Genomic DNA, 14224 nt, shown 5'->3' on the forward strand with positions numbered 1-14224 from the left:
AATAAAATACTATGGTTTCTACTTAAGTTTTGAGATAACAAATGAAAACAAATATTTATAATTGGATATGGTTATATTGTTTTTCAAGATACTCTCCATTGAAGTCAATAAACTTTTACACTAATAGGTGAACCATTTTCTCCATTCCGATTGAGCTAAGTACCTCCAAAGTATGTAATTTCAACAAAGACTGTACGGTGAGAGCTCGCATTATCGTGGTGGAGAATGATTGCTGTGCTGCGATTGGTTTCCCTAATTTTTTCGAAAACAAATGCTGGTGTATCACTTAGAATTGACCGTTCTACCTTACTCTAATAGAATGGTAAGACATGTCCAGTTATTCCGAAGAAAAAAGCGCCCATTTGCTTCGTGCGCGAACAAGTTTTGTTGGATTTGGCTCGTCTTGAGAAATCCGTATAGTCAATAGTTTTCATCATTTCTTTATACCAATCGAAACGAACTTTTTGTTAGCGATTGTCAAATTATACGATATCCAACGGGAACAAATCTTATAGACCGCGAAATTTTCATACAATAATAAATATATGAGAAAGGGAAATAATACCCAAGAATGCCTTAATCTCAAGGTATGTCACATGATGATCTGACAATATCAGTTTACGTACACCATCGATGTTTTCTAGCACATAAGCTGATTTTGGACGAGCTCCGTGATATTGCTTCATCAACAAAAGTTGAGGCGTGTTGATCGTCACAATGCTGTTGGTTTAATCCACGTCGAAAATCATAGAACATCATCGCATGAAAATGTTCTGAGTAAGTTCACCATTAAACATGTCAAACTTTATGATGGCAATATCAGATTTGACATATTCACACCATTGTTGCCATATTTCAAAACTTGAGACGCATATTCTCCTTACACATAAACGGGAAGTCTCTAAAAGATTTGGACATTTGGAAATTAAATATAATTAAAAATCGTGTTGTCGATCATGTTTGGATATTGCGTATGTCGAATAATTATAACAAAGAATTCTTTAGATGGATAGATAGGAACATCTATACAGATTCGTCTCATCATTATCATCATTATAAAAATTCTGATTAACTATAACTATTAACTCAAGATTATTTTATTCAGTTAATTTCGTCGACTTTATTTTTCATCCTTTGAAGTTCAAAAAAAATTGATGATTAAGAACATAGATCTTGAAAATTCAACTTTACAATCATTTTCCATATTAAAGGATGAAGATTATCGGTTATTTATTTATAAAAATATATTTTCAGGAAATGGATATATTGCTAATATGTGCATGATGGCAAACGTTAGGGCTTACTTTTTGTTTAGACAAAGAAAAGAGTTTAAAACAATTTTCGACGATTTGAACAATCACCAATTTCAGCCAATCAACGGAGATGCTAAGCTCATAGCAGAGAAAAGTTTGGCATTTTTCACAAAAGTAAACAAACACAATTATTTCTTATAATTTTACATAGTTTTTAAGTCTATTTAGCTTCACAACTTATCGTGGATTTTTGCGATTGCCAATTAGTCAAACGTATCCAATATAGAAGAAACATAAGAGAAACATTTTCTAGTTTTCGAAGAACGAATACATTAAAAAATAAAGATGCTGTTTCAACTTAAGTAAACTGCCTAGACTTCCTCAGTAGGAAACCCGGGTTCTTAACGCTCAAAAAAGTTTAATTTACCATCAAATGTAGCACCAAGATCTCCGAATAATATGAAATTAGATAGCTGGGTATTGTATTTGATCCTTTTTCTGAAAATTGATTGCATATACGAGACATTAAATCAATTATATTTTGGATGCGATCTCTTACACAGACATAAGAAAACAAGTGAAGTGAAACAAAAATTATTAAGCTTTGTTTAGTTCTTGTTCAAGAATAGTTCCAGTTTTATATTTTCATAGTCATGGAAACTATTTCTATTAGTAAATACTAAATATAGTAATAAATACTTATTTAATATATCCAGTACTTTGACAATTAAAAGGAAGTTCCACAAATAGTGTCCTCAATACATAAAAAAATGCAAGATTCTGTTCAATGAAGGTGAAAGTTCAGCCGCAAAAACTTTGAAAAACAAACAACAAACTGTAAATAATGTTTGATCCAACTTTCTATAGACATAAAGTACTTTCCTTTTTGAAATACATATTTCTGAAGAACTCAAGATGGCGGATGGATTTTAGGTACTAGAGCAAATTATCCAGCATTTCAATCGATTTACCTTTTTAGATCTTAGTAGGAATAAAAAAATTTGTAGGAAAATATCTAATCTACTTTCTATGTTTATTAATATATCCTGTATCAAAATTGTTCAAGAAACAAAAGTTCTAATAATTTCCATTCTCTTCTAATTTGTTCAACGTAATATTTTTTTTAATTTGGAGATTCCACAGCTACTACAAACTCGGTCAGAACAAATTGGAATCATCACCTATTTTTGTAACTTTCTGAAGCAATTTATAGAAAAGTAAAGCCTAAAGGATGAAGACTTTGGATAAAATTAAAGAATCGATAAAGAATCCACCCCTATACTTTTTTTATTTTTATTTCATTATTTCTGTTATCAGGGCTTTCAACGATTAAAGAGTTTCGGCAGAAAACTGGAAGCATTAGATATACTTTCAAATATTTTGAAACCGACAAATATATTCCGTCTTTGGATCCACTTCCTCTTTCATATTATTTTTTCAGCTTTTCTAAATTTTTCGTTAATAATACCACCAACAAGAATAGGTGCAAATTGCTCAGCTTCCACTATTTCAACCAGGTTTCGGTGACTACAATAATAGTTAATATTGTAAACTTTATCCTTTATAAATTTATTATCACGATAATAACTACTTTCAAGAAAGTGCTGTCATTATGTACAATATCACCCTTTCCTCACCAAAGACTGTATAATTACTTACCCAATTTACTTTAAAGACAAGGTAACAACAACTTTATTCATTTACACTTCATTTACAGGTTAAGCATGCTCTCACAGTAATATCTCTAATGGCTTGCGTATCCTCAATAACAACTCCCATTTTTTATTCTAAAAATGGAGGATTACCAGTTGCTGCTTGGTACCCTTTCAATATTTCCTTTAAACCAAATCATGGACTCGTTTATTTTCACCAGACTATCGCTATCTTTTATGAGTCCTTGATTAATATTGAAACTGACGTGCTGGCATCTGGTTTGTTCACTTTTATAGGAATTCAATGTGATTTTCTCTGTTACAAACTATCTAATGGATCTGATTCAAATATAAAAAATTATGTTCAAGACTATCAGAGAATTCGCAAGTAAGTTGAAAATATACAAATCATATTTTCGATACAAATTGTTGGTTTATTCCAGTAATAAAAGCAAATTTGTTATTGAAATAAAAAGTACAAACAAATGAATTTAATGAAAAAATATTAACTGTGTTTCAAAGCACTCGTCTTTAAAATATTTATATATATGTCATTAAAGAATCCCACCAATATCCAGACAGAGGTTTATAGATCTAAATCATGTTTTTTGAAGGTTTCACCTTCTTCTTGTAGTGATGGACGATAAGTATAAACATAATCAATATTTTCTCCTTCCTATATTGTGAGCATAATTTTTTGACACTATTCTGACGTAACAATTACCAAAAAGATATCGATTACCTTGACGGGTGATAAGTTTGCTTAAGCCAATCTCAATTCTGCAAATATTCCACTTTCAACACTTCTTCATATATCATAATAATCAATTGTACTGTCAATAACTATGTCTTGTACATTAACTTGCATTTCAAATCGCAACTTATATACAAGCAATTCTGTTCTTCCAACTATTGTTGTTCCTAAATTGACACTGGATTTTCCACTAAGAAATCATAAATGTGATGACATGAATGGCGATCCATTTCGATTTGTTTAGCTACTTCTGTATAGAGGAAAATAATTTTAGATAATAGTAGTAATTGAAGTTCATATCGCTGTGAGAAAAAATTTTTGAATAATGTCACCGTTTGCCCACTAGAGACCCTATAAATATACGTGTATAATAGGTTTGTCCGGAAAATACGTATAAAAGTTGAATAATAATTTATTTTATAGATTGTAACCAAGCCTGCAAGTTTCTAGCAAAGCTAGGCAAGAATGGCCGTGAGATCTTTGAATGTTTGAAACAAGTTTTCACAAAAAATTCGCTAAAACAACCAACTGTTTAAAAAGGTTCAGGCAAGGCCAAGAGGGAGTGAAAGGAGACTCTCGCTCAGGACTCCCGTCGACATCGAGTTCTGATGAAAATGAATCCTCGCTTGTGTTCTCAAAGACCGTAGATTCACAGTCGAAAGGATAGCTGACGAGCTGATAATCGAAATTCTAAAACAAAAAATTGAAATGAAGAAATTGTGTACGAAAATCCTACCAAACTTCAGAGCAAAAAGCAAAGAGGATTGAGTGCTGTGAGGCAGCAGATGAAAGAGGGGACTTTCTCAATCGAGTCATCACTGAAGACAAGTCCTGGTTTTACGAATTCGATGTGGAGCTCAAATGGAAGCTAGCTGAAGAACAGAGAACAAAAAAGCTGCCAAAGCCAAGATCCAATGCGAAGAAAATGTTGAATGTTTTCTTTGACTCTAGAGGCATTATTCACAAGCAATTTGTCCCTTCCATCCAGGAAGTAAACGGAAATTTTTACGTTGAAGTTTTGAGACGTCTCAGAGCTCATGTGGCCCGATTTCGACCAGATTTGGTACAAGTGGGTGGGTGGTTCCTTTACCAGAACAAACCCGCTCACACATCGTTCGTTGTGCGTGAGTTTTTGCGTGATTTTTTCGAAATGCAAAAAGGTGATTCGGGAAAAGAATCATGACAAAAAAGACACGGCAACTGAACAGTATCACAACTGAAGACTTTCAGCAATGTTATCATTAGTGGAAACGGCGTTGGCAGAAGTGCATCTTGTCTCAAGGAGAATACTTTGAAGGAAACCATATTGTAATACCTGAATAATTGTAAAAATAGTGATTATTGCACTTTTCAACGTATTTTATGGACAAACCTCGTATGTTTACCTTCAGTAGGATAGAATAGAGTGTGTAATGATTGTGTTTACGCATGTTTACTCTTAGTGACGTCAGATAAGATAACATTGATCGATTGTATTTGAATAGTAATAGACGGAAACCCTTAGTTTTCATGTAAAATATTACTCATAGATAAAATAATTATAATAATGGCTCTATAACCTAATAATCTATTTTTAGGATAGCAAAAAGATGTGAAAATATATTCAGCACTATATATTTTTTCCAGTTTTTCGCTACAACAAGTGGATTATGTATGACACTCTTCTTATTAACTTTGGTAATATACATTTGATTTGATTTACACCCCATATAAATTTTAAAGCATCTCTTAATTTGAAAAGAAAACTGTTAATTTTGTTGCCCAAACGCCTGTAGTGACTCTTACCTGCCATTTAAGCGATAAAATGGAATTTCTTAAATTGCCTCAATAACTGTTGTTTCAATTATAAAGTTATCGTTTTCAGAGGCCAACGAGTCCATTATGCGTTCTTTAAAGGGGTAGAATGAGAGAGATATTCGTTGGATGGTTTTTGGTTGGATGAGATATTTGTTGATATAGGTACAACGGCAAAAGATTTCTTTCATTATTAGTGAGTGATGGACTCATTGCGCTTTAGTAGTAGTAGAAGAAAAAAAGATACATCGCTATAGTATACCTTGTGGGTTTTAATGGTAAGGATTTACCCAAGTCGGCTGGACTGACAGCATTAATAATTATTGTATAATGAAATTTTTTTGTAAATAAAGACAATTAGTGTTTGCCGTCTAAACACGAAACGACCCAAAAATGTAATATAATCCAAGAAAAGTAAATGTTCAAGGTAAAAAATGGGTTAGATGGATATAGAAATGGTAGGGAAAAGCAATAACCTAACCTAACCAATTTTTCATATGATGTTTTCAAATTTATATTGGGTTAATATTTCGAATCAAACTACTAACACATCTCTCAATAAATCGTGTGACTAACTAAAAAAAAACACGATTTTTTGGCAAAAATCGATCTTATTCATCAATGTCATTCAAGTGCAATACAATAATTCCAACGCTTCTCTAGCTTCTCGATGCCGTGCTTGTAGAAGGATTTGTCTTTTGCCTCAAAATAAGCTTAAATTTCAGCAATTGCTTCTTCATTTCAGCTGTATTTTTTACCGGCGAGGATTTATTTGAGATCAGCGAATAGCTAGTAGTCACTTGGGACCAGATCGGGACGGTGGATAAGGAAGTAATTCGAAGTGTAAGTCATTCAATTTAACCATCGTTGTCTTCGACTTGTAAATCGGTGCATTGTTTTGGTAGAACAGTGGTTTTTTCTTCGACATATGAGGCCATTTTTCCTTGATTTTTGCATTGAACCGATCCAACAACTCTATGTATTATTCACTATTGATCTTCTCTCACTTTTGATGAACATTATTCCATCCGCATTCCAAAATACCGAAGCCATAACCTTTCCAACTGATTGTAATACCTTTAGACGCTTCGGACGTGGTTCAGTAGCTGCAGTCCACTCAGATGATGATACCGAAGTGAAGTGATGGATCCATGACTGTGAGTAAACGCAGCATCCACTTAAAAAAAACTTTGTCATGGGCAAATGCTCATGCATAATTGTAAACAGACTACCTTTGGAAGCAATGATAAATTAACACACGAAATTGTTTTGAATTCACTGTTTTGAAAATAACAAAAGTAGCTTCACTTGAATGTCTGTCACTTTTTTCTGACTAATCGAAAATCATGAAATTTTACACACAGTCTTTTTAAAGTTGGTACTTCATAAACGTCATATGGATTTGACAATGGCAGCACCATCTGTGTGTCAGTCACGCGGCTTATTGAGTGATTGTGTTTGTATGGAATGAGTATGAATCAATTTTTTGATAGGTTCAGCCATATACATTCGAATTCTTCTTTCTGGTTGTTTATCAAGCCGCCGTTTTTAATTTGCTTCTGGTCCCATCCTGGTTTTCATCAGAAATTAGGAGGAAGGTACGTTTAAATACATTAATATACGAGTATTAATATAAAATAGAATTGATATAATAGGGTTGTCGGAAAAGTATTTGATCCAACTAAGAAACCCTTCCAAATAATAGTTGCCATCTATCTCTTCAAAATAGGCGTTCACCTGCGCGATAAGGGCCTTGTCTGATAAAAAAAAGTTAAAAAACAGGAAAAAGTGCAATTCGTGAATTTTAGCCATGGATATCAGCAAGTGTGAGAAGGAGCGTTGTCTGTATGAAAATGCACTTTATCTTCCTTCAAATGCGGTCGTCTTTTGCACTTTCTCCCTTCACCTTATCGAGCAGTAACACCAATATTCTTCTGTTGTTTTACATTTTTGAAGATAATCGATAAACATAATCTCATGACTATCTCGAGAAACTTTTCCGGCTAATTACAGTTTTGGACTTTAATGGGGCAAATTTGCCCTTTGCTATCGACTGTTTTGGCTGGTTTTCCGTTTCAGAAATGTACGACGGTTGCTACTCAAGTTTTGAGATATGGCAACAATGATTGAATATATAAAATTTGACATTACCATCAGAAAGTGTGACATTTAAAGGTGCTATTACTTTCTACGAGGATTAAACTAACAGAAGTGTGCCGTGTTTCGCTGCTTTTCCGAATTCAATCGTAGTCGCATTTCGCCACACGATCTATTTCTTGAAGTTCGTCCAAAATCGGCTTTTATGCCAGAAAACATCGATACTGTACGTATACTGATATTGAGATTGAGGCATACTTGAGCATTAGTTTTACTCGCATGTATTCAATAATTTATTAGCATTTAGCTGTCAAAAAGATTTGTTCGCATTGGATACCGCGTAATATGACAATCGCTCAAAAAAAGCTCGTATTGATCACGACAATGGCGAGCTCTCACACATCAGTTCAAACAAAAACGTTTTTTAACAGTCAAAACGTCGAATTAATGGGTCATCCACCGTACAGTTCTTGTTTGACACCCAATGATTTCTTCTTATTCTTGCAAATCAAAAATAAATTACGAGGTCAACGTTTTTCTACATCTCAAAAAGCGTTCTAGGCGTTCAAATCACATATTTTGGAGGTACCTCAATCGGAATGCTTCGACAAATGGTTCAAACTTATGCAAAAGTGTATTGATCTCCATAGAGAACATTTTCGAGAACAATAAAGCCATATCCAATTACAAATGTTTGTTTTTATTTGTCGATCTCAAAACTTGAGTAGTAACCGTCGTAGTGGTGGATGCAGGTCTGTAAAATATTCATTCGATTACATTTTAAGTCCAACGTGAACAAATGCGGCGCCAAACGGGCGGATAGCTTATACAAAATTTTGATATGTCTATCCCAGTAACATTCCTAATTCAGCTACCCAAAATTTTACGGTTGTAAATAATGATTGAGAGTCTCTTTACTAATGTCGCAACTTCTTTTAAATTTGCATAGGCGTATATTGTCTTTGTAAAACAAATATTTAATGACAGTTCAAAACTCAATTTTTCCCATCTTCATAAAAATATTCCCAACGATCCACCTAAACAATGTCAAATAAAAACTAAGCTGTAAAAATGGTTGCAATTCCAAGGAGTATATCTCCACGTTTGCGCGTAAATATTTTATAGCTTATATTGATAAATGCCGATATCTTCAGGCTTAAGTCGGAAACGTTTTAGACAACCCCCGTAAATATTCATCAATTCGACACTAATGTAACTTTTGAAATTAAACGACGTTGAACTCCTACAATTCACATTACATTACATTATAATGTAACAAGCATCATGATTCGATTTTTTGTAGAGTGAAAATATTCCTGTAGCCGCATATTGCTATCCTTGGGTAGATGCCACAAAAAATATGAAACGTGATCTAGCATTTTTCATACAAAACACACAAAAACCTATACAAATGAAAGCTTTAAGTTTCTTCAATTTATCACTTGAGATATTTTTAAAGGTTAGTAAATTTACAAATTAATACGTAAATGCTTGTTTTGCGCCTCTTAGATATGTAGAAAGCAAAAAGGTCAAACAGATCTTTATCAAAGGTACAAGATGGTTGTTTGATCAAATTTACTTAGTTTATGCTAGAAGCCATTTCACAGAGATTCCCTTGAACAGGAGTGGGCACATTTTTGTGTAGCGGAGGCAAGATTAAAGTTTATATTTCATACGCGAACCGGAGTAAAAAATTGAAAAACTATTTTCATTAAAATATAAAAAACAAAGTTAATTGAGAGCTACATGTATTTCTCGACATTTATTATAAATTATAATGGACTAAGTTGACATTTCTGCAATTCTTGATGTTTATATTACTACTACTACACATACACACTCACTATTACACTGTCCTACCTGCATGTCCAGAGACTGAAGATAAACTAAAGCATATTTACTTGATCTACCTTTTTATACTACTACTACTAATTTTTCCTCTAATAAACCTCTTCCTGCGTAAGACAAAACTTTCTTCTGTTCGTCCAAATTTTGAATGAGCTAGATCCTCTCCAAATCGCATGACACACTTTTTAGTTTGTCGAAAATACTTTGTCTTACAATTATTACAATTAATTTCGTACAATTCCCTTTTATCCAAGGAAGAAAAGCACACAAGGAGACCACGAACTGCATATAAATTGGGTTAGACGATGTAAACAATTCAAATACCTAGGAAGCATAATTTCGAGAGATGGAACAATAAAAAACACAAAACACAAAAATGACAATATTCAAAGTCATAGTGGGACCTATTTTCACGTATGGATGTGAGTGCTGGCAATTAACAGGTAGACAATAGAAAAATATAGAGACGGTGGAAATGGATTAGGGATCGTCCAGGATATATCCAGAGGAAAACATATACGGAATGAAGATATACGACGAAGAACAGGTCGAGTATACACGACTTCAGAGAAAATACAGATTAAGCAGACACTCTGGTACGGACATATGATGAGGATGGAGCTGAACAGGTGGCCCAAGAAAGCATTGATGAATCAACCGCAGAATAGAAGGAAATGAGGAAGATCCTTAAGGACCTAGAAGGAAGGAATTGAACAAAATATGAAAGACAGAGCTATCCAGGAAAACGAGTGAATAGATAGAAAAGTGTGGCATACGAAACGCGGGATGCGGCAAAGAAAGCTGTAAGATCTCCGCTGTATATATATAAGAAAATCATAATTTTTGTTTCTATATTGGACCAGTCACTCTCTTCCACGCCGAATAAATACTCTATTTCCATCCTAAAAATACTTTACAACCTGATAAAGCAAGATACACGATCTAAATCTTGTATTCAATTAGGGTGATTCATTTTCGAATTTTTTTTATTTCGGTGCTCAAGCAAAATATTAATCTACGTACAGATGTAAAACCACCATGTAAAAAATTTTTTTTCAAATTTCTACTCCTCATTTTTTACATATCAGTTTGATGGACCTTGCAAGGAATTTTATGCTTTTCAAAAATAGAAATTTTAGTTTACGTTCTGAAGCTATCATAGTAGGTATGTTCCAGCAAATTGTTTGTAACTACTTGATCATTCGTGATATGAAAATTGCGTTCCAAAAGTATAAATTTCAACTAATGAACAAATAGTTTAACGTTCCAGTAACAAATTGAACTTATTCAATTCCAAAACCAATTTTTTTCGGTGCTTAAGCAAAACATTAAGCTAGGTACATTTTAAGTACTTAACAATTTAAATATATTTTTACTATTTAAAATGCAGGTAAAAAAATTTCTAATACTCACTCTTTACAATTCTGAATACTCTGTTTACACCACAACTACACCAACACTCACAATTACACTGTCTGACGCGCGTTTCGTTAACCAAGTTATCGTCTTCAGAGACTGAAGGCGCGTCGGACAGTATAATTGTGAGTGTTGGTGTAGTGGTGGTGTAAACAGTGTATTCAGTATGAATATCGCTTGCGGTTCCAGAAATTCCAGCTCAGTGGTTACTCTTTACAATAATACAAATAACCTTTTGGGGAATTTTATGCTCTTCGAAATCGCTTTAAAGTTTTTTGTTAACTCACACTGGTTCACAAATAGGGGAAAAATTGTTTTTCAAAAACTGTGCTTCAACGACTCCTATTGGTAAGCCAGTGCGAGTTAGACAAAAAAACTCTAAAGCGGTTTCGAAGAGCATAAATTATAAATCAAAGCGAAAACCAGCTCTGGCCAAATACTGTTTAGGTCGAGGCCAAAATAGAGAAGAAGAAGAAGAAGAAGAGCATAAAATTCCCCACAAGGTCAATTAAACTTATTTGCATAATGGTAAAAAGTAAGTATTAGAAATTTGAAAAAAAAAATTTTACACCAATTTTAAATGGTAAAACTTTATATTTAAATTGTAAGTACTTAAAATTGATATTAAGAGATCAAACTTGGTGAGAATTTTTTTTTAGATTAATATTGTGTAAGCACAGAAAAAATAAATTTTTCGGAAATGAATCACCCTAAATTCCATATGTTCCAATATTTATTAAATACATTTTTGGTACTACTACTAAATAAGTTCAATTTGTTTCTGGCACGTTAAACTTTTTGTTTATTAGTTGAAATTTATACTGTTGGAACGCAATTTTCATATCATGCATGATTAAGTAGTTACAGATAATAATCTGATGGAACAAACCTACTGAGATTGCTTCAGAACGTAACTACTAAAATTCCTATTTTTGTTCAGTTTTATCATTAGTTTTTGAAAAATAGCAATTATATTTGTTTTAATATTTAAACTTTTCAACTTTGTTTCAGATTGTTCAATCATCGTTCTCGTATTACACAATGTTGAAAAAGATTTCGACGTAAAAAAGATTCATTCATATAAGAAAAGAATTACTGTTTAGCTGATGATGTAATCATTACTAGTTATTTCTCATGTAGAATAAAATGTTTTAAAAATATTTCCTTGTTCAAATATTCCGGAAATAAACAAAATATGCTCCCTTTGGAAATGTTATGTAAAAAATTCGCAACCGAGAAATAATTTACGGAGATTAATTCAAACTCGTGGAAATTTTATGCTAAGCATATCAAATGAAAATAGAATTTCTGACATATAAATAAGCGTTCACTTTGGTTGAATGTTGGATGTTTGGTGACTTAATAAATTAAGGTGGCTATGAGATGACCTTTGTTTTTGACGCTTTCTTGACAAAAGCTTTATTTGTTAGGCCTCGGTCTTCTATTAAATGCTGTATGCCGCTTCCGACATAAGCGTAATAGTCCGGGAGCCGGCAACACAAATACACGACCAAGTTCCTCTAAGAGATAATTAGTAGAATCTATTAGAAAGCACAGTGAACGTCAGCTGCGCCTCGGTGGGTGGGATGAGAATAGAAAAAAATTCCTCCCAACCGAAAATTTATGAAACTGTATCTATCCAAATATCTCAAGAAAACAAAATAATCAGCTGACTATACTATAGTGTATTATACATCAGTTGACACCTCGAACATGAAAAAAAAATTTATATTCTCAGTGATTTCCCTTCAAATAAAAATTTGTTGATGATAGCTGATATGTAGATGTGAATAAATATATGTCAGTATATATCTCGGTGGAAAAACCGTCAGCTGATACTTTGGAAGTTGTTATGAAGGAGTTAAGCTGACCAGGTTTTCCTCGACTCACTGAATTTCTTTTTTTTGTCGAGCGTGGGAGGCTATCCCACCCACCGAGCCGCAGCTGACGTTCACTAGACTTTATTACATAACTCTCTGATGCATATCACCAATTATCTTTCGAAAGGAAATAATTAACTAAATTTTCACCTGGCTCCCGGACTATAAACGTTCCGATCGACGTCTGAACTCCAGGCACAACGTCAACGTTTAATACGTCTCATACGCGAACGATGACGTCTCGTAGTCGACAAATAGTAGTAGCGTGTGATATAAAATGGATATAAATTCTATACTTTTGGCGGCGCTTGTCATACTTCAAGAGGGGGCACAAAACGACAACATACGAAGAATCAAAGCAACGAGGCACCGATCATTTTAGGCCAGGAACCAGCGGTAAAAAAACTGTGGAATTTTGTTTATCAACGTCAATTTTTATGGAAATTTGAATGTTAGCTCTACTTACCCTCTTAATCAAAATCTATCCTTTGCCGAAGGGCGCTTTTCATTTTTTATGGGTGAAAACTACCCCTTATCGTAAAAAATTAAAAAATCTTCGATTTTAGCATGTATTTGAGTAAAATACAGTGTAAATGAATTATGTTGATATTCTCAAAAAAGTTTATAGTTAATCGTACTCATACAACTGCTCCAAAGCTCTGAGGGTAGTAATATTGAAAGCTTTTTTTAAAAACACTTATTAAAATCACAATTTTCATGAAAATTTGAATTTAAGCCTCCCAAAATATAAAAAGACAGGTTCGGCACTGGATTCCAAGATTTTGGAGTGAGTTGAATTTGTAGTCTGGTGGTTGGAACGTTAAAACTTCCAAACTGTATCTCAGCGAATATAAAAAGTAAAATCACCACATATTTACTAAAATTTACTTTGATTCTAAGTGTATATAGGTAGAGGAAGAATTTGATTCAATTTTAAGATTTTATTGAATTTCTCGAATGAAGCGGGAGGTCGATAACAAATTAATTTCTTCAAAAACTCGTGAACAAAGGAATATTCAAAATGTTTGAAGAAAAAGCCGAATGGCATGTTACATCCCCTCTCCTCGGAGAAAAAAAATTCAAGGAAACCAAAATCGTGCTTCAACCATTTCCATTTTTTGAGTCTTAAAGTCACGCCTGTCTTTTGTAATGTTTTTAAAACTAACTGAAATCTTGTTCAACGATTTCTTATGGTATAATCACGTTATGGAGATATGCTATTGCATATTTAATATTATTCATAACTTCTCTATTCTTCTTCTCAATCCATAGAACAGGGCTAACATATTGAGAATTGGATTCTTCTATAACCCTATTATCGAAAATACTTCGGATTATGGTGATAAAATGTGACGTACATCATTTCTGGACAATATTGTGTGAAAAGTTCGATTTTGATTTCTTTTCATAAGCTCTTGTTTCCCGCGGTCATCATTCACCAGCTTCTGTAGGACTCCGACCAAGCCATTCATCCTGAAGCTATTTGTGTACCAGGTGGCTCCATGATTTAGTTTTTCGAGCTTCGAGTTA

General features: G+C 33.3%; 1 protein-coding gene across 1 annotated transcript; it reads left to right on the forward strand.

The window, feature by feature from the left end:
- Positions 1 to 3467: 3467 nt before the first annotated feature.
- Positions 3468 to 11961, forward strand: LOC130892722 (odorant receptor Or2-like). Its single transcript, XM_057798289.1, has 5 exons — positions 3468 to 3588; positions 5237 to 5336; positions 6947 to 7051; positions 8854 to 9009; positions 11826 to 11961. Exons 1-5 carry the CDS (start codon positions 3542 to 3544, stop codon positions 11877 to 11879), a joined length of 462 nt encoding a protein of 153 aa, XP_057654272.1. The 5' UTR covers positions 3468 to 3541; the 3' UTR covers positions 11880 to 11961.
- The last annotated feature ends 2263 nt before the right edge of the window (positions 11962 to 14224 follow it).

This window comes from Diorhabda carinulata, chromosome 4 (genome assembly GCF_026250575.1).
Source record: "Diorhabda carinulata isolate Delta chromosome 4, icDioCari1.1, whole genome shotgun sequence".
Classification (NCBI taxonomy): domain Eukaryota; kingdom Metazoa; phylum Arthropoda; class Insecta; order Coleoptera; family Chrysomelidae; genus Diorhabda; species Diorhabda carinulata.

Excerpts from the sequence above, each read along its gene's own strand:
- LOC130892722 (XM_057798289.1), top strand. The coding sequence starts at position 3,542 with ATGGACGATAAGTATAAACATAATCAATATTTTCTCCTTCCTATATT. Across the intron at positions 5,337-6,946 it reads CACTCTTCTTATTAACTTTG|GTTCAGCCATATACATTCGA; the intron begins GTAATATACATT and ends ATTTTTTGATAG. Across the intron at positions 9,010-11,825 it reads CACTTGAGATATTTTTAAAG|ATTGTTCAATCATCGTTCTC; the intron begins GTTAGTAAATTT and ends ACTTTGTTTCAG.